The following is a 25,771-nucleotide window of genomic DNA, read 5'->3' on the forward strand; positions in this document are numbered from 1 at the left end:
AGCCACTACCTCTACTACCAACCACCTGGGTTGATTTCCTTTTTGTAGTCTTGATCAGTGGCATGTGTCTTTGTGAGCAGATTCAATGCTCACATGTATGACATAGAGTATTCTGTTGCTTCCAGAAATCAGCTGTAGACTGCTGAGTTTTCAAAGGCTGTGGGTACCTCTCATTTTTTTTTTTTGAGAGGGCATCTCTCATATTTATTGATCAGATGGTTGTTAGCAACAAAAAAATTCTGTATAGGGGACTCAATGCATAATCATTAATCAACCCCAAGCCTAATTCTCAACAGTCTCCAATCTTCTAAAGCATAACAAACAAGTTCTTACATGGTGAACAACTTCTTACATAGTGAATAAGTTCTTACATGGTGAACAGTGCAAGGGCAGTCATATCACAGAAACTTTCGGTTTTGATCTCGCATCATGAACTATAAACAATCAGGTCAAATATGATTGTTTGATTTTTATACTTGATTTATATGTGAGTCCCACATTTCTCCATTATTATTATTTTTTTTTTTAAATAAAATGCTGAAGTGGTAGGTAGATGCAAGATAAAGGTAGAAAACATAGTTTAGTGCTGTAAGAGGGCAAATGTAGATGATCAGATGTGTGCCTATAGACTAAGTATTAATCCGAGATAGACAAGGGCAACAAAACATTCACAGATGCAGAAGATTTCTCTCAAAACAGGGATGGTGAAGTTCTAAGCCTCACCTCTGTTGATCCCCAATTTCTCACCTGATGGCCCCCCTGCGACTGTGCCTGTCTTAGGTTGTTCCTCCCTTGAGGAATCTTTGGGTACCTCTCATTTTAATGGCCTCAGTTCTGGGTCAGTTATTAAGACAGAAAATGAACCATTAAAACATTTCACATGTTTTGGTATGTTATGTATTAAAATATTTGTATCTTATTTTTGGAGTGTTATTGGCAAGATTAAGACTTACATTTTAGTTTTTTCAAGCTTCTAGCTTGAAACAAAACAGTTCCTGTTTTTACAATTGCATGTGTATATGAACTGTTGAAGGTATTTTGTTCTAGACTGCCATTATATTCCATCTTTTTTTCTTGTAACTTTCTGATGGGACTTATAACTCTCTAATTGGACTCAGCATCAGACTCATCTGTTTGGTCCGTGGTCTATAGGGCCAGACCTAAAGACAAGGTACAATGTCTGTCCCCAAAGCAAGCACCCATGTAGCTCACTTTCATGTGTGTATCTGTGTATTTGTGAGTATGGGGAGAGGATATTCCACCACCTCTGGATCTTGTACATGCTAGACAACAATCTTTGTGGGTAGATGATAGGATGGGAGGTGTCTTCCATGTCTCCCTGACACATTAGCAATCTGCTCAGAATTCTATTGACTGTATTTCTCACACAACCTATAAGGCGATCACCAATCCCAAATGACTTGATTGAAAACACTCTTAGGAGGTGGCGAAATGAGCCTCCCCCGAGGGGTTTTCCTTTCCTTCCCCTCTGTGACATTCTCCATAAACTTAGCCTCTTTCTACTTTGGAGCAGACTGAAGCATTCGCTCTGTTTTGAGTAGGGGAGAGGAAGAGGAAGTTGCCTGATCTCTTTTCTACCCTCAGTTAGACACAGATTAAAATTACACCCTGTGCTTTTCTTTGGTGGGGAGGGAAGAATGGGGGATGAACTTGGGTTTATCCTTACTGGATAAGTAGTAAAGAATAGTTTGGCATGATGTAAAGGAAGATCTCAGATTCAACAGAATCTGTGTTTACCAAGGATAGTTTAGAATGAGGGAAACCACCATGTTTTGTCTCGTGTTCTTATGTTGTCTGGATTATTGATTTGGCTCCCTTATTATAAATCACTACCCTGTGGTCAATGAGGCATGCGTGAATTGTGCTAGAAAGAAGAAAGTAGACCCAGGGCCAATTCTGGACATGAAGTCATGCAGTACTGACTTGACTTCCTTTTTTCCTGCAGGGCTTGCCCAACCACCACTGGAGAATTACTTTTATTAATAAGTGCTATGAACTGTGTGACACTTACCCTGCTCTCTTGGTGGTTCCGTATTGTGCCTCAGATGATGATCTCAGGAGAGTTGCAACTTTTAGATCCCGAAATCGAATTCCAGTGAGTACTGCAATGAATGTCTTTCTCAGAGAATGCCTTTTATCCTGTGAGAACAGTAGTCAGGTAATTCAGAGAAACACTCTTGGAATTTCAGTGCAACAAATAATTATCAAGGGCCTTTTGAGTGCCAAGCACCACACCGAATGGGAGAAGATAGACGGTGCCTGCCTTCCAGAAGCCCGCAGTCAAGGACGCAGAGTGAATGCAAGTAATTCTTATCCAAGAGAGGGTACAAGTAGCACTATCCTACACAAACCAAGTGCGAGGTAGAAGGAAAAGCGGAGGGACGGGGTCTTTGTGGTTTTTGTCTTCATAGCACAATGCCTGACATGTAATAGGCTCTCAATAAATGTCAGCTGAGTCATGCTGGAAACAACGCACTGTCTCATGGTATAAGTGCAGGCTTTTATGTATACTCACTTTTATTATGACTAGCTTATCCTCATCGTGTTGGCAGGCCGCCTCAATACCAATCGCAAACTGGAGTCCAGTGCTGTAATTCCAGACTGTCTACTCATGATATCATTGGACCTAGTTCACACACAGTTCTTTGGTTCTGAAATATTGATGTTCAAGTCACACTGTTGACTCTGTGTACATAAATTTTATTGACTAAAAATTTAAGAGAATTTTTTCCCCTCTGTTAATTTTCAGGGCATGTCATAATAAGCACATTGTTTTGTTTTGGTTTGGTTTTTTAAAAACACGGGTTGAAGAATTTAATGTCACCTTGCCTTTAACTTCCAAGTCTGCACATTTTTGCCCTTAAAAGGATATTTGTGTGAAACTTTCATATACTGTCAACATAATAGGAATTGTAACTTTTATTTTATTTTATTTTTATTTTGGTATCATTAATCTACAATTACATGCAGAACATTATGTTTACTAGGTTCCCCCCTTCACCAAGTCCCCCCCACATACCCCTTCACAGTCACTGTCCATCTGCGTACTAAGATGCTGTAAAATCACTACTTGTCTTCTCTGTGTTGCACAGCCCTTTAAAAGTCACTTGCTTCTCTACTTATGCATATCTTTTCATATCTTCATGATACATATTATACTTGAAAGTATGTTCCTGAGCTCATTTTGCTAAAACACAGTGCTAATGAAGCTAGAGTTAAAAGTTCCTCTTCCCACGCTCTGTTTGGATGTGCTTTTCAGTGCCGTAACCACGGACTCCATCCCTGCCCCAGCCTGCTGCCGTGCTAATACATGTCTCTCCCACAGGAGAACGGGACTAGGGTAGTGTGGGTCAGTTTTGTTCACATCTTCATTCCATTAATATTTATTGAACATCTCTGTCAAAGGTGTGTGTGTGTGTGTGTGTGTGTGTGCGCGCGCGCATGTGTGCACACGCATTTCATGGGATTTAGGTCAGGAGAGGAAATGAAACAACTGTGTCCCAGCCCAGTGTGCACAGGCTGCTGCCTTGATCCAGTAGATCCCACTATTCTGAGTGAATGACAGCCCACTATAGAGTAAATAGAATGCTTCACTTTTTACTTTTTTAGCTATTTTATTGATCCTTCTTACTTTGTGAGGCCACAAATTTTTGCATTTATATTTCCTAAGAAAACTAAAACTAAGCTATCACCTCTGTATCTTTATAGTTCCCGTGCTTAATTATATCTGATAATATCTTCTTTCTGATATACCTTCTAACTACCTGAGTCTTGACTGTAACCCAGGAAACATTTACTTTTAATGTGATGCCATAAATATTTGATACTCAGTTCTATTTTTTTAAAATTTTATTTTGGTATCATTAAGCTACAATTACATGAAGGACATTATGTTTACTAGGCTCCCCCTTCACCAAGTCCCCCCCACATCCCCGTTCACAGTCACTGTCCATCAACATAGTAAGATGCTGTAAAATCACTACTTGTCTTCTCTGTGTTGCACAGCCCTCCCCGTATCCCCCACGCACTATACATGCTAATTGTAATGCCCCCTTTCTTTTTTTCCCGCCCTTATCCCTCCCTTCCCACCCGTCCTCCCCAGTCCCTTTCCCTTTGGTAACTATTAGTCCATTCTTGGGTTCTGTGCTTCTGCTGCTGTTTTGTTCCTTCAGTTTTCTTTTGTTCTTATACTCCACATATGAGTGAAATCATTTGGTACTTGTCTTTCTCCGCCTGGCTTATTTCACTGAGCATAAAACCCTCTAGCTCCATCCATGTTGTTGCAAATGGTAGGATTTGTTTTTTTCTTATGGTTTAGTAATATTCCATTGTGTATATGTACCACCTCTTCTTTATCCATTCATCTACTGATGGACATTTAGGTTACTTCCATATCTTGGCTATTGTAAATAGTGCAGTGATAAACATCGGGGTGCATCTGTCTTTTTCAAACTGGAGTGCTGCATTCTTGGGGTAAATTCCTAGAAGTGGAATTCCTGGGTCAAATGGTATTTCTATTTTGAGCATTTTGAGGAACCTCCATACTGCTTTCCACAATGGTTGAGCTAATTTACATTCCCACCAGCAGTGTAGGACAGTTCCCCTTTCTCCACAACCTCGCCAACATTTGTTGTTGTTTGTCTTTTGGATGGCAGCCATCCTTACTGGTGTGAGATGATATCTCATTGTGGTTTTAATTTGCATTTCTCTGATGACAAGCGATGTGGAGCATCTTTTCATGTGTCTGTTGGCCATCTGAATTTCTTCTTTAGAGAACTGTCTGTCCAGCTCCTCTGCCCATTTTTTAATTGGGTTATTTGCTTTTTGTTTGTTGAGGTATGTGAGCTCTTTATATATTTTGGATGTCAACCCTTTATCGGATCTGTCATTTATGAATATATTCTCCCATACTGTAGGGTAACTTTCTGTTCTATTGATGGTGTCCTTTGCTGTACAGAAGCTTTTCAGCTTGATACAGTCCCATTTGTTCATTTTTGCGTTTGTTTCCCTTGCCCCAGGAGATATGTTCAAGAAGAGGTCACTCATGTTTATGTCTAAGAGATTTTTGCCTGTTTTTTTCTAACAGTTTTATGGTTTCATGACTTACATTCAAGTCTTTGATCCATTTCAAATTTACTTTTGTGTATGGGGTGAGACAGTGATCCAGTTTCATTCTCTTACATGTAGCTGTCCAGTTTTGCCAGCACCATCTGTTGAAGAGACTGTCATTTCCCCATTGTATGTCCATGGCCCCTTTATCGAATATTAGTTGACCATATATGTTTGGGTTAATGTTTGGAGTCTCTATTCTGTTCCATTGGTCTGTGGCTCTGTTCTTGTGCCAGTACCAAATTGTCTTGATTACTGTGGCTTTGTTGTAGAGCTTGAAGTTGGGGAGTGAGATTCCCCTCCCACTTTATTCTTCCTTCTCAGGATTGCTTTAGCTATTCGGGGTCTTTGCTGTTTCCATATGAAGTTTTGAACTACTTGTTCCAGTTCATTGAAGAATGTTGTTGGTAATTTGATAGGTATTGCATTGAATCTGTATATTGCTTTGGGCAGGATGGCCATTTTGACGATATTAATTCTTCCTAGCCAGGAGCATGGGATGAGTTTCCATTTGTTAGTGACCTCTTTAATTTCTCTTAAGAGTGTCTTATAGTTTTCAGGGTATAGGTCTTTCACTTCCTTGGTTAGGTTTATTCCTAGGTATTTTATTCTTTTTGATGCTATTGTGAATGGTATTGTCTTCCTGATTTGTCTTTCTATTAGTTCATTGTTAGTGTATAGGAAAGCCACAGATTTCTGTGTGTTAATTTTGTATCCTGCAACTTTGCTGAATTCCGATATTAGCTCTAGTACTTTCGCTGTGGAATCTTTAGGGTTTTTTATGTACAATATCATGTCATCTGCAAATAGTGACAGTTTAACTTCTTCTTTACCAATCTGGATTCCTTGTATTTCTTTGTTTTGTCTGATTGCCGTGGCTAGGACCTCCAGTACTATGTTGAATAACAGTGGGGAGAGGAGGCATCCCTGTCTTGTTCCCGATCACAGAGGAAAAGCTTTCAGCCTCTCTCTGTTCAGTATGATGTTGGCTGTGGGTTTATCATATATGGCCTTTATTATGTTGAGGTACTTGCCCTCTATACCCATTTTGTTGAGAGTTTTTATCATGAATGGATGTTGAATTTTGTCGAATGCTTTTTCAGCATCTATGGAGATGATCATGTGGTTTTTGTCTTTCTTTTTGTTGATGTGGTGGATGATGTTGATGGATTTTCGAATGTTGTACCATCCTTGCATCCCTGGGATGAATCCCACTTGGTCATGGTGTATGATCCATTTGATGTATTTTTGAATTCGGTTTGCTAATATTTTGTTAAGTATTTTTGCATCTACATTCATCAGGGATATTGGTCTGGTATTTTCTTTTTTGGTGGGGACTTTGCCTGGTTTTGGTATTAGGGTGATGTTGGCTTCATAGAATGAGTTTAGGAGTATTCCCTCCTTTTCTATTTTTTGGAAAACTTTAAGAAGAATGGGTATTATGTCTTCTCTGTATGTCTGATAAAATTCCGAGGTAAATCCATCTGGCCCGGGGGTTTTGTTCTTTGGTAGTTTTTTGATTACCACTTCAATTTCGTTGCTGGTATTTGGTCTGTTTAGATTTTCTGTTTCTTTCTCGGTCAGTCTTGGAAGGTTGTATTTTTCTAGGAAGTTGTCCATTTCTCCTAGGTTTCCCAGCTTGTTAGCATATACATTTTCATAGTACTCTCTAATAATTCTTTGTATTTCTGTGGGGTCCATTGTGATTTTTCCTTTCTCGTTTCTGATTCTGTTGATGTGTGTTGACTCTCTTTTCCTCTTAATAAGTCTGGCTAGAGGCTTATCTATTTTGTTTGTTTTCTCGAAGAACCAGCTCTTGGTTTCATTGATTTTTGCTATTGTTTTATTCTTCTCAATTTTATTTATTTCTTCTCTGATCTTTATTATGTCCCTCCTTCTGCTGACCTTAGGCCTCATTTGTTCTTGTTTTTCCAATTTCGATAATTGTGACATTAGACTATTCATTTGGGATTGTTCTTCCTTCTTTAAATATGCCTGGATCGCTATATACTTTCCTCTTAAGACTGCTTTTGCTGCATCCCACAGTAGTTGGGGCTTTGTGTTGTTGTTGTCATTTGTTTCCATATATTGCTTGATCTCTATTTTAATTTGGTCCTTGATCCATTGATTATTTAGGAGCATGTTGTTAAGCCTCCATGTGTTTGTGGACCTTTTTGCTTTCTTTGTACAATTTAATTCTAGTTTTATACCTTTGTGGTCTGAAAAGTTGGGTGGTAGAATTTCAATCTTTTTGAATTTACTGAGGCTCTTTTTGTGGCCTAGTATGTGGTCTATTCTGGAGAATGTTCCATGTGCACTTGAGAAGGATGTATATATATCCTGTTGCTTTTGGATGTAGAGTTCTGTAGGTGTCTATTAGGTCCATCTGCTCTACTGTGTTGTTCAGTGCCTCTGTGTCCTTACTTATTTTCTGTACGGTGGATCTATCTTTTGGAGTGAGTGGCGTGTTTAAGTCTCCTAAAATGAATGCATTGCATTCTATTTCCTCCTTTAGTTCTGTTAGTATTTGTTTCACATATGTTGGTGCTCCTGTATTGGGTGCATATATATTTATAATGGTTATATCCTCTTGTTGGACTGAGCCCTTCATCATTATGTAATGTCCTTCTTTATCTTTTGTTACTTTATTTTGAAGTCAAGTCTATTTTGTCTGATACTAGCATTGCAACACCTGCTTTTTTCTCCATGTTGTTTGCATGAAATATCTTTTTCCATCCCTTGACTTTAAGTCTGTGCATGTCTTTGGGTTTGAGGTGAGTCTCTTGTAAGCAGCATATGGATGGGTCTTGCTTTTTTATCCATTCTATTACTCTGTGTCTTTTGATTGGTGCATTCAGTCCATTTACATTTAGGGTGATTATTGAAAGGTATGTGCTTATTGCCACTGCAGGCTTTAAGTTTGTGGTTACCAAAGGTTCAAGGTTAGCTTCCTTTACTATCTTACTGTCTAACTTAACTAGCTTATTGAGCTATTATAAACACGGTCTGATGATTCTTTATTTCTCTCCCTTCTTATTCCTCCTCCTCCCTTCTTCATATGTTGGGTGTTTTGTTCTGTGCTCTTATTAGGAGTGCTCCTCTCTAGAGCAGTCCCTGTAGGATGCCCTGTAGAGGTGGTTTGTGGGAGGCAAATTCCCTCAACTTTTGCTTGTCTGGGAATTGTTTAATCCCTCCTTCATATTTAAATGATAATCATGCTGGAGTTCAAGGCCCTTCTGTTTCATTGCATTAAGTATATCATGCCACTCCCTTCTGGCCTGTAGGATTTCTTTTGAGAAGTCTGATGATAGCCTGATGGGTTTTCCTTTGTAGGTGACCTTTTTTTTCTCTCTGGCTGCCTTTAATACTCTGTCCTTGTCTTTGATCTTTGCCATTTTAATTATTATGTGTCTTGGTGTTGCCCTGCTTGGATCCCTTGTCATGGGAGTTCTGTGTACCTCTGTGGTCTGAGAGGCCATTTCCTCCCCTAGTTTGGGGAAGTTTTCAGCAATTATTTCTTCAAAGACTCTTTCTATCCCTTTTACTCTCTTCTTCTTCTGGTACCCCTATAATGTGGATATTGTTCTGTTTCAATTGGTCACACAGTTCTCTTAAAATTCTTTCATTCTTGGAGATCCTTTTATCTCTGCATCAGCTTCTCTGTGTTCCTGTTCTCTGTTTTCTAGTCCATTAATGGTCTCTTGCATCCTGTCCATTCTGTTTTGAAGTCCTTCCAGAGCTTGTTTTATTTCTGTATTCTCCCTCCTTAGTTCTTGCATATTTCTCTGCAAGTCCATCAGCATGGTTATGCCTTTTGTTTTGAATTCCTTTTCAGGAAGACTGGTTAAATCTATCTCCCCAGGTTCCTTCTCAGGGGAAGATCTAGAAGATGTCGAAGCTGTCTGGGTTAGTCTTGTCTGGATCAAATTTTTTTGCCTTTTCATGTTAGGTGCAATGGTGAGCTATTGAGTCATCTGTCAACTGGGAGAGCCAAGACTTTCCACTGACCTTTCTTTACTGGGACAACTGCGACCCCTAGTGGCTAGTGTTGGGCAATTGCGTGTAGACTGAGTCTCTGTATCTTGCCCGGCAGGTATGGAGGAAGCTCCCTTGCTGTGGGCGTGGCCAGCCTCAGGCTGCTGCTCTGCTATGGCCGGGCCCCAGATGGGTAATGGACGGGGGGCTGTTTGGCTGTTTACCTCCACGAGGGGTCTCCGAGCTGTTGCCCAGGGGGTTAGTGCACCCAGAGTTCCCTGGAATTTCCAGCTGCTGAACTATGACCCGGGATGCTTCCATCCAGCGGTGGGGTCCCTGTCCCTTTAAGACTTTAAAAAAACACTCGCTTTTCTTTGTCACAGGGGCGCCGGCTTGGGGACCCACTCACGGTTCTTACTGTCCTGTTTCCCTAGTTTCCAGCACCCCACGCATGCACTGTGTGTGCGCTCTGGTGCGGATGGCTGGGGCTGGGTGTTCAGCAGTCCTGGTCTCCCTCTCTCTTCCCTCTCCGACTCCTCTCCTCCCGCCGGGAGCTGGGGTGAGGGGCCTTGGGTCCCGCCGGGCTGCGGCTTGTATCTTACCCCTTTCACCAGGCGCTGGGTTCTCGCAGGTGTGGATGTAGTCTGGCTGTTGTCCTGTGTCTTCTGGTCTCTCTTTTTGGATTAGTTGTATTTGTTGTATTTTCAAAAATATATATGTTTTTGGGAGGAGATTCCCACTGTCCTACTCACGCTGCCATCTTGGCTCTGCCTCCCTCAGTTCTATTTTAAAAGCCCACATAAATACAAAAAAATTGATAAGAAAGCAATCTTGTTATTTAGTGTGTAGGTAAGATACAAATTATTATATTGCTAAATAACAAAATAATCCACATGCATTGATGTTCCCATTAATGGATACATATTCCTTTGTTCTCAACAGGTTTGTCGTGTTGTAAAGGAAGTCTTTAACACATAAGCAATACATATTTAAGACATTTTAGAAAATACTAATAAGCAAAAAGAAGTCTGTCAACTAGTGAGAACCACACTGAACAGTTTGGTCTATGTCCTTCCAGACTTCCTTCTCTGCATACAAATTTTTATTTGGAAAAAAAAGTATTCTGTAATTTGTCTCAGTCTGCTTTCTTTATCTAGCATTGTCATGGGAAGAGTTTCCCACACTATAAATACCTGCTTATCTGACAGTGTGAAGATGTATTTCATCAGTTTTCTATTGTGAGACATCTAGGTTCTTTCTCATCTTTTGCTGTTACAAACAATGCTGTGGTAAACATCTTTTGATGGCTAAATCTTTGCATACATACTTTTTAAATAAAAATGAATACATAAAAGTGATCTCATGACTTTTATCTCTTTTGAAGAAAAGGGCTTAAGAGGGCCAGGGCTTGGCCCAACACTTCCCAGTTCTGACCTTTGAATACCAGGGACCACAATGGTATTTTTAACTGGTCTCTGGCATGGTGGAAAGACTGAGTGAATGAATTTTCATCTTTATTGTCATATACTCTTTTCTCACTACCCCTTGTCATTATTTTATGCACATTGATTTTTATAAACATTGATGCTTGTCATTTGCCGTCATGTAGGGGGTGACTTCAGAGATGACAGTGCATTTGGCCTTGTGTTAACTGAGCTCAAGCAGTTACACTTCTTTAGCTTTTGTGTCTGCTTTTCATAGTTTCTCATATCTAACTTCACAGCCACCCAGCTGCCTTTAGAAGCTTCCTTGTGCCAGCATCCTGCACAGTGCCTTGTACTTTTCACGCATTCTCCATCGTCCTTCCGGCAGTCATGGGATAATGCTGCTACCTACTTGATGAAACAGGAAAGGGAAGTGACGGGCTGTGAGCTCTGGGCTCAGTTAGAGCCTCTGCAGAGATGCACCTGTCCCCAGAGCCCACACTGTTGCCCTCTACACTCACTTTCTGGCTTTTTTTTTTTACAGCTTTATTGAGATATAATCCACTTACCAAACAATTCACTCATTTAAAATGGACAGTTCTGTAGTCTCTGCTGTATTTCATTATTACCTCCCTTTTACAGGTATTGTTTCTAGTATGCCATGAGATGCTAAACCATGTATCAAATGTGCTACACTTCAGTATGAAATTAGGAGACAGATTCCTAGTAAAGGCTGGGAGCACTCTCCCAGGAGGTGGGCGCACGACCTTTGTGGTGGAGACCAGCAATTGTTTCTGCTTCCCTTGCATTTCCTCCCCACTGTGTTAGAGTCTAGAATTGAGACTCGGGCAAATGACCTGTAGGTGTGAGTTGGTACCATAGAAAGTACTGTACCAGGGGTGATTTCCTTTACCTCTCACCTTCTGCTAAAGCTGTTTGTATGATAGAAATGTGCTAAAAGCTACAAAGCTGCAATAATACAAGAATAATCTCTGTTTCCGTTAAGTGATGTAACCGCCTAGGTAAGCATTTAATTTCCATCTGATGTGGTACTAACTGAGACTAGTGAAGCAATTGGTTGTTCTAATCATCTCTGAATAGTTTTCACTGTTAAGTGTGTGCTTCTGGTCACACAGTGGAATCGCGGGTGAATGACCATTCCATTTCAGTGGCATCTGATTCATCACGGGTGTTAGTGCTTTATTTTTTTTATAGTTTTCATTGTTTTGAGATTTGGTTTTTTCGTGGTGGCTTAAAATTTCTGAACTGACCATAGGTGCTGTCATGGATTCATCCAGAAAACAAGATGGTCATTGTGCGTTGCAGTCAGCCTCTTGTTGGCATGAGTGGTAAACGAAACAAAGATGATGAGAAATATCTTGATGTTATCCGGGAGACTAATAGACAGATTTCTAAACTTACTATCTATGATGCAAGACCCAATGTAAATGCAGTGGCCAACAAGGTGAGTATATTTGACGACACAATAGAAACTTACCTTACATAGAGCTTGTGGTGTTTTATGAGAATGTTTTTGCCATGTGGTTTAAATTAACAATTAGACTTAGTTTAAATAAGAAAACTAGTTCACTGAGATAGGAGGTAGTTTTAATCACAAAATGTATCTTCAAAGTTGAATACATGAAAAGCAAGTGAAAATAATCTTTAGTTAAATTAGCCAAGCCTAGAACCATAATGAATTTGAGTTTTGGCAAAAGTTAGATTCTCATTGGAGCACTTTAGGCTGTTGGTGATCACTCTCAGTGTGTGCACTATGGAGGCATCTGTGAGGCATTGCAGGAAGCTGTGATTGGTAAAATCTTAAATTTATAGCTTTATCAAAACAGTGTCTTCACTCATAAATGTGTTTTCTTATTTATGTGATTCAAGACATGAGTAGATCTATGTATGTGAATTTTACAATCACATGCAAACACAATGTTATTTTCAAAGAACTCTGTCGCAGTTGTCTTCTTAGCCTTCTGAAGCAGAATATGCCGAGTGCCCCTAAAGCTGACCAGGGCCATCACTGTAAGCACCAGTAGTGTGACATTCAGGAGCTCCTCAGAAGCGACTGCAAGGTGTACGCCTGTTTGCCCGTACACTGAGCAGCCCCAGATTGGTACACTTCTTACATTCAATTCCTCTTTTTTTTTTTCCTTCTCTCATTATTGCCAGCTGTCACTTACAAGTTCTCGCAGTGGGCCTGCCCTGAGTTGTTCACCCCCATTCCGCCTTTCACATCTATTGTTTCTCCTCGGCTGTAGGCTTAAATTTCATCATCTTGAATACTTTACTTATCCCGAGGTCATTTATCTGGCATCTTCAATTATTCATAGCTCGAGACAAGAATCTGAAAGCAAAAACAAGTCCTCGAGCAGCTCAGACAGACGCAGCAGCTTCCTAAATGGAACCTGTGATGTGTGTATGCATGAGTGTGTACAGACAGTGTGTGTAGGGGCGCTCCACTTGCAGTATTTGCACACAGATTGTCTTACACATTTACTCCTGGGGTCCCCCTCTGTCCATTGCCTGCCCTTGGGCCAGCTCTTTTTTTACTACAGTTGGTTTTTGTTCAGGTAGTAACAATGATTTTGAAATTATATGTAAATCAATCAGGAAGTGAAATCAATAAGGAAAATAGGAATTTTAAGTAAAGCATTTAGGAAATTATCTTGGATTATCCTTAGCTTTTTATATTTCTGTTCCTGCTGTCTTTCATATAAAGTTCAAAGGCAAATGCATGTATAAAATGCAATATTTCCATGTATACATGTAGCCTGAAATATATATGATGTAACATTAAAACAAAGTATTTAGAAGAATGTTTTAAAATATTAAAATACATAAAATGAAAACCATCATAATAACTCTAAAGCTCATTGTTACAGCAGCAAAATTCTTGAATGCCTTTTTAATATTCAGGAAATATACCTGTGTTTCTAGTCCTCTTAGGAATGAAGGGAAGGAAAAAATTAAGGAAACAAGCTTAGGCTTTTAAAGATTTCTGCATCATTCATTAAAAGCCATGCTTGGGTTCCCCCCTCCCTCAGCTATGTGTCTCCCCTAGCATCTATATCCATAGCAACAGGCCCTTGGACCTTTATGTCGTTGTACAAGGTAATCTGGGTTGTTCTTTTTGTTGAAGAGAAGGAAATGGAAAAGACTTCAAAACTAACCAGAGATGGAGAGTTTGAACTTTTGGGAACTCAATCTATGCTTGACTAATTGATTCTTAACCCTTCTGACTTCTGTTCTCTTTAGATGTAATTGTTCCTCCCTGTGGATATTTAGAAATTTACAACCCCAGATATAACAACCAACATCACACCATTTTAAACTGAACAAACAAGCCCAATGATAGATAAGATCCAGCACCAAGCCACTTCGATTTTGTGGCAGTACACTGTGATGAATTAAAGTAGAACTATATTAATGTCTATTTTTCCAGAAACGTTGGCAATGAGTACTAAGTATATTTTTCCTTTTAGTTTTTCACATATCGTGTTCATTATTTATGAAAGAAACTCCAGCATTGTGAGTCTCTTTGAAAATCACAGTTAACTATTTACAAACCACATGTGCAAAGAAGCAGGTTGATGGTGGGAGGGTGATGTGTGTCACTGCATTACAGGCTTGCAGATCTAGTAACACTTAGGCTCGCCGTTTCCTCCCATGCCGTGTGCCTCCAGTTATGCCAAAGGGACTGCCAGGTGGATAGGAGCACCTGTGTCCTGACCTCTGTTCGGAACTATAAGGTATTACCTCCAAGACATGGATAACCGAAAAGAGGAGAATATGGCCCATTTGTCTATTTATTCATTAGGTACTTTTTAAAAACAACAAGTGAATGTTTATTGTCCTCTTGCCACTAATGCTATTTATAACAAGCTTTAAAATACATGTCTCAATCTAAAAAATATATATTTTCTCACCTTGGTCTTTGGAGACCAAGGCCTCGGGCCTGTACATAGGTCTCTAGGTTTGAAGTTCAGGTGGTAGCCTTATGTCTACTGCAGAAAACATCTCAGAGCAATCCCAGAAAAAAACTGTAGGATGCGTTGGCCCTTCTGTCCTGAGCTGCAAATTCCTATTCCTTTTATTGTACATGAGAAGAAAAGAGGCCTAATGTAGTGACAGGCATTTGTCTGGTGCCTTCCCTTTACTCTCCTATTGCAGGCACGCTTCCGTGTCCTTCCACATGCACTGTGAAGTTAGTCTAGTGTTGCTTTGATTCTGTATTTGCCTTTACTGGTGAGTTTACACATTCATAAATTTTTACAATGTTAATTAGCGTCCTTTCATTTCAGCTTACAGAACATTGCTTCACAAGGCTCTGAATTATTTGGCTTTTTCTTAAAGGGCCAGAGACCACATGTTCCATGGTGTTTTAATATTTCAATGAGAAATAAAATAAGCAGAATGCAGCCAGGTTCCTAAATAAAACCATAGCATATCTTTTTGCGTATATGAGAAACAGGCATCTTCACCAGGCCATGAGAGTGGCCTGATGCCTGCCCTGGCAAGTTCATACTTGGAGGTGCTGTGGCAAGTGGCAGCCATCTTGTCTCCTCTTGAAACCTTTTGTTCTTTGAGGGCCTGTTATGTGCAGTGCTCTGTCCTTGGTATTTGTTTGCAGAGCAGACAGCCATGGATCACTAGCAAAGATCTCGCCTTGAAGTCAGACAACTTTGAAATTTTACTGATTACCTGTGTAACTTTGGGGATCGTTAAGTAGCATCTCATCTCCTTTGCAAAATGGGGCTAGCAGTACCTATCTTGACATAAGTAAGCATGAGATAAAGTGGTGTAAAGCAAGAATCATGGTATCTGGGACATCCCCGGGGTTCATTAAATGGTGGCTGGTGTTAGCTGTTAGAGAGTATGGCTCCTTTAATCCTGTGAGACCTAGGTGTTATTTTCTTTTCAATCTTACTCCCTAGTTAACTGTCAAGTCAGTCCTTGTATGTAAGTTGAAAAGGTTTAGGCTGAGATTTGGAGGACCAATAACTTTTGAAATATTTGTGTTAGTTATTGCTGAAATAGAAAACCCAACTGATTGTTTGTATGTCTTGTTGTTTCTTAGGCAACAGGAGGAGGATATGAAAGTGATGATGCATATCATAACGCTGAACTGTTCTTCTTAGACATTCATAACATTCATGTTATGCGGGAATCTTTAAAAAAGGTCAAAGACATTGTTTATCCAAATGTGGAAGAATCTCATTGGTTGTCCAGTTTAGAGTCTACTCATTGGTTAGAACATATCAAGGTAAGTATGTAGTTTTTTAAAGATTTACATACATAAAGAAAAAAGTAATTTTTTAATGGAACAGGAATGTCTTTGATTCCTTAAACTTAAAAAAATTGAATAAGAGACGAAATATTTGTAGCATAGGGTTCTACATTTGACCATTTTGTGTCTCTTTATAACTTGCTGGTCTTAATTAAACATTTCACAGCTCTACCTCCAGAACATTTTCAGAGTATGCAGAGATGTCATTTTCCAGCTCATCAGTAGTGAGGAGTTGATTCTTGTGCCCAGGTTTATTTAGGAATTTGAATTTACCTAACCTTTACTGGGTAGGACCCTCAAGGACTTGGACAGAGATTGCTTTTATTGAAATTAATCTTAAACTGATTTATGCATTTTTGTTATATTCAATCATTCATCTTGATAAAGGCATCAAAAACCTCCATTCTTTCAAAAGTAAAAGTATGTGAAGCTATCATCTGAGGGAACTGACACTGTTAGATGCTCCGTTTCATTCTGTAAATAAACAAAAAGCCTACTTTAAATAGGTGAATTAGTAATATAGACTGTTTTATAGTCAAATTTTATTTTCTAACTTGATAGGAATTATATTTTTATTTTACCTTTCATTTTTTCCTAATCTATCATCCTCAAAACTGAATTGCAGAAAAAATTAATTGTAGCAACTAAATGTTATTATGTGGTTTCCTGGATGGATCCTGGATTAGAAAAGACATTAGGGAACAACAAAAGAAATCTAAATGAAGTATGGATTTTATTAAAAATTAGTTAACAGGTTTTTAAATAACTTAATAATGTATCAACATCGTTTCATTAGTTGTGACAAATGTACCATACTATTATAAGATGTCAGTAGTAGAGGAAACTGGGTCAAGGATTGGGAACTTTCCATAGTACCTTTATGACTGGTCTATAAATCTAACACTATTCTAGAATGAAGTTTACTTTAAAGAAGGATTGTACTCTTACTATGCACAAAACATCATACTCGACCCTGTGAATGAAAAAAGGTATAAGACACACTTCCTGCCTTTAAGGAGGTTCTTATGCTTGGAGAGATGATATGTACGTGTAAAAAGGAGCATAATATTCCACAGTACCGTGTGTTAAGTCCCAGCGAGCCTTCATAGCAAAGGCAGTGGCAGGAACAGGCCCTCTGGAATTTGGTGGGATTTGATCTGGTCCCTAAAGAAAGAAAAAGGGATGAAGGAACCCATTCCAGAGACAGAGGGCCATCAGGACAAAATCCCAGATGCAGGCCCCGGCGAGGCCGCATCGGGAAGAGTGAGGATTTCTGTGGTTGCAGGCTAATCTAGAGACATCTGGGAGAAGTCACGCAGTCAGGGACCTTGACTTTCAAGGCAGGTTGTTGGGAGCCCCAGAGGTTTGGGATAGTGTGGTATTTTAGGAAAATGTTCTGGCAGCTGCTTGTAGAATTAAGCGAGGGGAGACTAAGTAAAGTCAGAGAAAACAGAGCCATTTCAACAGTCCAGAGATGGGTAGTCTTGGCCTAGACTAGAATGCTGCTGAGGTGAGAAGGGGAGGGGAGGGGTGGCACTATAAAGGGACAGACACGAATGTTGCCAAGGAAGGGCCTGTGCCACCTGGTGATTAGCTAATACAGGATCTAGAGAAATGAAGAAGAAGGTAATGCCACCATTCGCAGAAGCAGAGTGGTCCTGGCCGGGACGGTGGTCAAGAGAAATCCCACATGCTTGAGGTAGCGGGGCGGGCCACGCACCTGCTGGTGTCAAACAGGCAGTTATTCATGCAAAGGGAAGCTTACAACAGAGGCTTAGGACTAAGATGTACCTCTGGGAATCAGCCATTGGGCAACACATTGAAGCCCAGCCCTTTAGTGAGAGAGGATGTCAGGGAGTGAATCAAGGCTATTCTGTTGAAAAGCTAGTTAAAGGAAGGGAAGGGTGGAGGGCCCTATGATTTTGAGAAGAACTCTCCGCACAAAGTGAAAAAATACGTTTAGGCATTTTTTAAAGGAATAACTACACAAATCTGAAAAGATGAATATACTAGGATGTTTCTAATAGTGAAAAATTGGAAACAACCTAAATGTAGAGGAAAAGTTGTATCTTTCTGAGGTATGATGCCTGTGATCATTTGTATTTTCCTCTTTGTGCTTTCCTTTGTGTGTACAATACGGCAAGCCTTTTGCCCTCTGGAAGACTGCTGCCTGTGGCACGTGTCCCAAACCCTCATGCCAGTACCTGACGGAGTCCCAGCAGGGCCAGCCACGGGGCCAGTTCTCTAGGGCACCGCGCTGTATACTGCTTGATGACTGTCATTTCTTCCCTTCAGTCACAAGTCCACCCAATTACTTAAGAGTTTTCAGTGATGTGTTTTTTTTCTGATTTAGTTTCATTAGATAATTATAACTGTTCCTGTCAAGAAGTGATGATGGGAATTCATACTTTATTAGAAAGCATCCAATATTTTTAGAGATAACTGTTCAAGATTGTCCCTTTTTTAAATATAATAACTATTATAAAAATTCCCCTTTTTTATCTTAAGAGAAGTATCTGGAGTGAAAGTTGCCCCCTGTAAAAATGCATTAGAAGCTTGACTTCATTAAGTTGGACTCAAGTGATCTAGTATTTACCATTGCTTCTCATCAGCCCTTTCTTCAGAAGTGCCTCAAATGAAAGATTGTAAACAGGACTTCAAGGAGACACTTTAAAAGCTCAAAGAAATAAGCCTGCTCTAGTCATTTTAAAAGCAATGATTTTTATACAGATAATTGATGTGCCCCATCAGGTCCCCTAACCTATCCTCACTGGTACTACTCTGTCCACTTTAGTTATTATTTATGGCAAAATAATACTTACATTTCTTTTAACATTTCTAAACATTTTCACTTCATCTGACTTTTCTTTAAGTAGTTAAAATAAATGAGTATTTCAATCTCCTTGAATTCATTGATACATGATTGTTTCATGGCTGTTAGAATTTGGGGAGCTCTAAAATGACAATGTTTGTGAGTGGCTGTGTACATGAGAAGCTGGGACCCTCATACACTGATACTGGGAATGTGAAATGGTACAACCACTTTTGAAAACAATTGGGCAGTTTCTTAAAAAGTTAAACATACATTTACTGTATGATCCAACTATTTGCTCCTAGATGTTTCCCCAAGAGAAAGGAAAACTTAATGTCCCTATAAAAATGTGTTTGCAAAAGTTCACAGCAGCATTATTCATACGAACCAAATGCTAGAAACAACCAAATATCCATCAGCTCAGGAATGGATAAATAAAATGTGGTCTGTCAATAAAATGGAATGCTTTTTAGCCACAGAAAGGAATGAAGTAGTGACACCTGCTACAACATGGATGAACCTTGAAAACATTATGCTAAGTGAAAGAAGTAAAAGACCACCTATTATATGATTCCCTTTATGTGACATTTCTAGTAAAGGCAAAGCTGTAGAGACAGCAAGCAAATCAGTGGTTGCCTGGGACTGAGGGGCTGGGAACAGGGATTGACCTCAGAGAGCACACAGAAACTTGTTCGGGTGATAGAAGTGTTCAACAACTAGATTGTGGCAATGGTTGCACAGCTGCATAATTGTACAATTGACTATGTCTTAGCAAACTGCCTACTTATAATGGGCAAATTCTATGGTCTGTAACATTTACCTCTGTAAATAACTAAATCACCAAAAAATTACATCATAGCAATGAGTCTTTGCATATATAAATTTAGTAGTCCTTGTAACTCTCACACTTTTACTAGAAGGCCATCACTTTATCTTTTTTTTTATTAAGGTATTATTGATACACACTCTTATGTAGGTTTCACATGAAAAAACAATGTGGTTACTACATTCACCCATGTTGTCGAGTCCCCACCCATACCCCAGTGCAGTCACTGTCCATCAGTGTAGTAAGATGCCACAGATTCACTATTTGCCTTCTCTATGCTACACTGTCTTCCCCATGATCCTCCCCACACCATGTGTACTAAACATAATACCCCTCAATTCCCTCCTCCCTCCCTCCCCACCCGCCCTCCCCCACCCCTCCCCTTTGGTAACCACTAGTCCTTCTTGGAGGCTGTGAGTCTGCTGCTGTTTTGTTCCTGCAGTTTTGCTTCCTTGTTATGCTCCACAAATGAGGGAAATCATTTGGCACTTGTCTTTCTCCATCTGGCTTATTTCACTGAGCATAATATCCTCCAGCTCCATCCATGTTGTTGCAAATGGTAGGATTTGTTTCTTTCTTATGGCTGAATAGTATTCCATTGTGTGTATGTACCATGTGTTCTTTATCCATTCATCTACTGATGGACACTTAGGTTGCTTCCATATCTTGACTATTGTAAATAGTGCTGCAATAAACATAGGAGTGCATATGTCTTTTTGAATCTGAGAACTTGTATTCTTTGTGTTAATTCCTAGGAGTGGAATGATTGGGTCAAATGGTATTTCTATTTTTAGTTTTTTGAAGAACCTCCATACTGCTTTCCACAGTGGTTGAACTAACTTACATTCCCACCAGCAGTGTAGAAGGGTTCCCTTTTTTCCACATCCTCGCCAGCATTTGTTGTTCTTAGTCTTTTCGATGCTGGCCATCCTAACTGGTGTGAGGTGATATCTCATTGTGGTTTTTATTTGCATTTCCCTGATGATTAGTGATGTGGAGCATCTTTTCATGTGCCTGTTGGCCATCTGAATTTCTTCCTTGGAGAAGTGTCTGTTCTAATCCTCCACCCTTTTTTTAATAGAGCTACTGCTTTTTGGGTGTTGAGACGTGTGAGTTCCTTATATATTTTGGATGTTAACCTCTTGTCGGATGTGTTGCACAAATTATATGCTCCCTTACTGTAGTATGCCTTTTTGTTCTGTTATTGGTGTCCTTTGCTGTACAGAAGCTTTTTGGTTTGATGTAGTCCCATGAGTTCATTTTTGCTTTTGTTTCCCTTGCTTGAGGAGATATGTTCAGGAAGAAGTTGCTCATGCTTATATTCAGGAGATTTTTGCCTATGTTGTCTTCTAAGAGTTTTATGGTTTCATGACTTACATTCAGGTCTTTGATCCATTTTGAGTTTACTTTTGTGTATGGGGTTAAACAATAATCCAGTTTCATTCTCTTGCATGTAGCTGTCCAATTTTGCCAACACCAGTTGTTGAAGAGGCTTCCATTTCCCCATTGTATGTCCATAGCTCCTTTATCATATATTAATTGACCATATATGCTTGGGTTAATATCTGGATGCTCTATTCTCTTGTACTGGTCTGTGGGTCTGTTCTTGTGCCAGTACCAAATTGTCTTAATTACTGTGGCTTTGTAGTAGAGCTTGAAGTCAGGGAGCATAATTCCCCCTGCTTTAGTCTTCCTTCTCAGGATTGCTTTGGCTATTCAGGTCTTTTGTGGCTCCATATGAATTTTAGAACGATTTTCTCTAGTTCATTGAAGAATGCTGTTGGTATTTTGATAGGGATTGCACTAAACCTGTAGATTGCTTTAGGCAGGATGGCCATTTTGTCAATATTAATTCTTCCTATCCATGAACACGGGATGTGTTTCCATTTATTGGTATCTTCTTTAATTTCTCTTAAGAGTGTCTTGTAGTTTTCAGAGTACAGGTCTTTCACTTCCTTAGTTAGGTTTATTCCTAGGTATTTTATTCCTTTTGATGCAATTGTGAATAGAATTGTTTTCCTGATTTCTCTTTCTGCTAATTCAACATTAGTGTATAGGAAAGCAACAGATTTCTGTGTATTAATTTTGTATCCTGCAACTTTGCTGAATTCAGATATTAGATCTAGTAGTTTTGGAGTAGATTCTTTAGGGGTTTTTTTTGTACAATATTATGTCATCTGCAAACTGACAGTTTAACAACTTCTTTACCAATCTGGATGCTTTTATTTCTTTGTGTTGTCTGATTGCCACATCACTTTATCTTGAGTTATGTGTTCTGCTTCTTATAAGCCACATAACAGTTCATATTCTGTCAATTTAAAGTCTAAATGGTGATTTCCATTGTATCAGGCCTTTAAGGTCCAGACTGGACCTGTTGGGGCAGTGATTTTTCTGAAATGATCGCTATTTTGCATTGAATTGGGTCTCCCAAAATTCCTCTGTTGAAGTCCTGACCCCCAGCACCTGGGGGGTCAGGTGCAGGATGTGATTAGTTAAGATGAGGTCATAGTGTGTAGGGGGGTGGGTGGGAGTGGGGCTGATCCAGTAAGACTATTGTCCTTAAGGAGTAATTTGGACAAAGATATGTGTACATGGAGAACACCTTTTTCTTTGGTTACAAACTGTAATTTCAGGTTTAATAAAGCAGTGTCTTACAGCTACCGACTGACTCGCAGGTTTTTTCTTTGCCAGCTTGTTCTGACAGGAGCCATTCAAGTAGCAGACAAAGTTTCTTCAGGGAAGAGCTCAGTGCTCGTGCACTGCAGTGACGGATGGGACAGGACGGCCCAGCTGACGTCACTGGCCATGTTGATGCTAGACAGCTTCTACCGGAGCATCGAAGGGTTTGAAATACTGATACAAAAAGAATGGATAAGCTTTGGACATAAATTTGCATCTGTAAGTAAACAACAAAGCTAATTGTTTAAATGTCAGATCACTGGCGTTCGGGAATAAAAAACTACAGTAGTTGTTAAACTGTATATTTGCTTTTAAAAAGAAAATCCTCCTTCCTAATTACAACCCTTAAATAGAATTCGTGCCTCATATCAAATTTACCGAGTATCATAATTCTTCCAAGTGGTAAAGATACCTCAAGACAAATGCTGGGCATAGAAGCCACAGGGCATAAATATGCAAAGAAGTAAAAAGCTAACCTTTTCAAACAATAAGGCTTCTCTCTCACTTACCAACTGTACATCTCCCTGTATGGCCCCGAAGATGACTGGTTAGCCAGAGACGGGTAAGATTCCTCAAGGGAGGAACAACCTAAGACAGGCACAGTCGCAGGGGGGCCATCAGGTGAGAAATTGGGGATCAACAGAGGTGAGGCTTAGAACCTCACCCCCCCTGTTCTGAGAGAAATCTTCTGCATATGTGGATGTTTTATTGCCCTGGTCTAGCTTGGATTAACACATAGTCTACAGGCACACACCTGATCATCTACATTTGCTCTCTTACAACACTAAACTATGTTTTCTACCTTTATCTTGTATCTACCTACCACTTCAGCATTTTATTAAAAATAATAATAATAAAGAGAGAAATGTGGTATCCACATATAAATCAAGTATAAAAACCAAATGAGTATTCATATTTGAACTGACTGTTTATAGTTCACAATGCATGAGCAAAACCGAAAGTTTCTGTGATGACTGCCCTTGTACTGTTCACTATGTAACTTATTCATTATGTAAGAATTTGTTCTACATGTAAAAACTTGTTTGTTATGCCTCAGAAGATTGGAGACTGACAAAAATTAGGCTTGGGGTGGAATAATGATTGTGCATTGAGCATTGACTCCCCTGTACAGAATTTTATTGTCGTTAACAACCATTTGATCAATAAATATGAGAGATGCCCTCACAAAAAAAAAAAAAAAAAAAAAAAGAAGGACAGACTTCCAATGGTAAAATAAATTAGTAACCGGGATGTAATGTATAGCATAAGGAATATAGTCAAGATATTGTAACAGCCTGGTAGGGTGATAGCTGGAACCTAGAATTATGTATATAAATGTTCTACCACTGTGTTGTACACTTGAAACTCATGTAATGTAATACTGTGTGTCAACTACCCTTCAATAAAAAATAATTATTTAAAAAAAAAAAAAAAAAAAAGAAAATCCGAGGGCTGCTAATAAAAAGGACTTTATAGGTTTGAAATTGTGCGATACCTTGGGCTAGTGAAAGTCATCTTAGGAGGTATGTTTATCCATGCACACTGTTACAGGTTCACTTGAAAGTAAAGAATCTTCATAGAATTCTTCAAGTTGAAATTGCACAGAAGAAGGACGATAAAATGACAATTGTTTCTCAAGCAGTGTTACTGCTATTAGAACACATGCGTTTTATAGAATTTCTTGACTTTCAGTTGAGGCTTTTTTATTATTTTTCTTTGGTAAACATTTTAAAAATCAAGAGAACATATTAAAATTTCCATTTCCAGGTATAGTTTCCAGACATCCTTTGAATAAGCATTTCTACCAAGCTCCCTGCATGATTCTGATGGGGAGCCTTTTAGCCTCCATCCAAGTTACATAAGTAGTGTGTCACATGTTCACACAGAAAGAATCATTGTTTAGTCAATGCATAAATGGTGAGGTTTTCATCTTGTTTTTAAGAGAGAAAGAACTTACCTTGCTTATAACAGTCACACCCTTTTGGACCTGATTCCAAGTCCTTAGCCACTGTCAACAAGTCTGCAGGATCATCTGGCCCAGTAGCTGCCCAGGACTTGGACAGCATTCCGGTCACGTGAAATAGTTGTAATGCTCACAATATGATGACACTTCGTCAGTTTGGATTGGTATTTTATAGAAGTTTATATACTTAATTTCCATTAGTTCAAAACCTGATGTTATTTTCTATATTGTGAAGGAAAAGTATACTACTTACTGTCTGAGAAACTTGGCATTTGGAAAGCAGATTGCTGAGTCATATTCTCACATTTTATGGGTTATATGGCCTCTCAGTTTTATACCTGTAAGTTAAAACAAATTATCTTTCAATTCTTTTCAGAGAATAGGTCATGGTGATAAGAACCATGCTGATGCAGACCGATCTCCTATTTTTCTCCAGTTTATTGACTGTGTATGGCAAATGTCAAAACAGGTAAGGGACATACCAGATATAAATACATTTGACTTAACATTTAAATATTTTTATATAGTATCTTGGATTTTCCCCCACTTAATAAAGGGCAGAGGTAGAGATGAAACAAGTCTGACCATGTGTAAATAATTGTTGAAGCCAGGTAATGGGCATGTGCTGTTCACTTTTTTATTCTCACTACTATTTATATTTGTGGAACTTTCCATAATAAAGGTTTTAAAATTGAGTATTTATATCCTCTCTACTAATGGAGGAGCAACGAAATTGTAATGGAAAGTCGTCTTTTCCATTCATTCCGTGCTAACATAATACGTTACCTAAGCAAACTGTCCTGTGTGCCCTGCACACTCCGAAATAGCAAGACAGTGAGCTTGTTTTTGTCTTTATTCCTTCACCTGACACTTCCTGACTGTCCTCAGTCCCACGCAGAGTGCCGGCAAGTGAGCCGCGGGGCTGGAAGGCGGGTGTGCACGTTGTCCGCCTCTGCCTCCTGCCTCCTTCCCCGAGGGCTGCAGCGCCGCAGCGTTTGTGCCCCTGTGTTCCATTCTAGAGGAGGTTGGTGCTGTGTTTTCATGCCTTGTTTGCTTGTTTGTGTCTAGTTCCCTACGGCTTTTGAATTCAATGAACAGTTTTTGATCACAATTTTGGATCATCTGTACAGTTGCCGGTTTGGTACTTTTTTGTACAACTGTGAATCTGTTCGAGAAAGACAGGTGAGTGAAAATGCTACTCTTTTTAGTTATGTGTGGCTAATCTGCCATGAAAAAAATTAATGAATTTGATGGCTTGATTTGCAGTAAATGCAAAGGTCCTCATTTTTTGCCCCAAATATGGTGGTTTTCACTTGAAGCAGTTTGTTGAGTGTATTCACTGTTGAGGTAAGATGCTGGCTTTGCCCTCAGAGAGTAGGAATGACCTCAAGGTGTACAGCGTTTCCCTCCCAAAATGCCGTAAAAACATTAGTAAAGGGAGGTTTCTTTTAAAGGCATAATCCCACAAACAGAGGAAATGAGAGAGGAGACACAGCAACAAAACTTCTGGAAGCTGGAAAGCTAGTAGATCAGTGGCAAATAACTTAGCTTGAGAAAAATGACTCAGACGAGCAGCAGGGAAGCCCAGAACCAGCGCACTTTGCTCCACAGCAACCCCAAGTGACTTGGTTTCTGGGAGAAAGGTTTGCCGGGTGTCTATGGCACA

General features: G+C 39.4%; 1 protein-coding gene across 7 annotated transcripts in view; it reads left to right on the forward strand.

The window, feature by feature from the left end:
* The window catches only part of MTM1 (myotubularin 1), a 117,606-nt gene that overhangs the window by 80,818 nt on the left and 11,017 nt on the right, over nucleotides 1-25,771 (forward strand). For all 7 annotated transcript variants that reach the window (XM_057495224.1, XM_057495225.1, XM_036908395.2 and 4 more), the window contains 6 exons: nucleotides 1,967-2,116; nucleotides 11,806-11,994; nucleotides 15,616-15,801; nucleotides 22,155-22,361; nucleotides 24,482-24,574; nucleotides 25,174-25,287. In XM_057495224.1, the coding sequence (XP_057351207.1) occupies nucleotides 1,967-2,116; nucleotides 11,806-11,994; nucleotides 15,616-15,801; nucleotides 22,155-22,361; nucleotides 24,482-24,574; nucleotides 25,174-25,287 (939 nt within the window). The remainder of the gene's footprint in view (nucleotides 1-1,966; nucleotides 2,117-11,805; nucleotides 11,995-15,615; nucleotides 15,802-22,154; nucleotides 22,362-24,481; nucleotides 24,575-25,173; nucleotides 25,288-25,771) is intronic.

Source organism: Manis pentadactyla, chromosome X (genome assembly GCF_030020395.1).
Source record: "Manis pentadactyla isolate mManPen7 chromosome X, mManPen7.hap1, whole genome shotgun sequence".
Taxonomy (NCBI): domain Eukaryota; kingdom Metazoa; phylum Chordata; class Mammalia; order Pholidota; family Manidae; genus Manis; species Manis pentadactyla.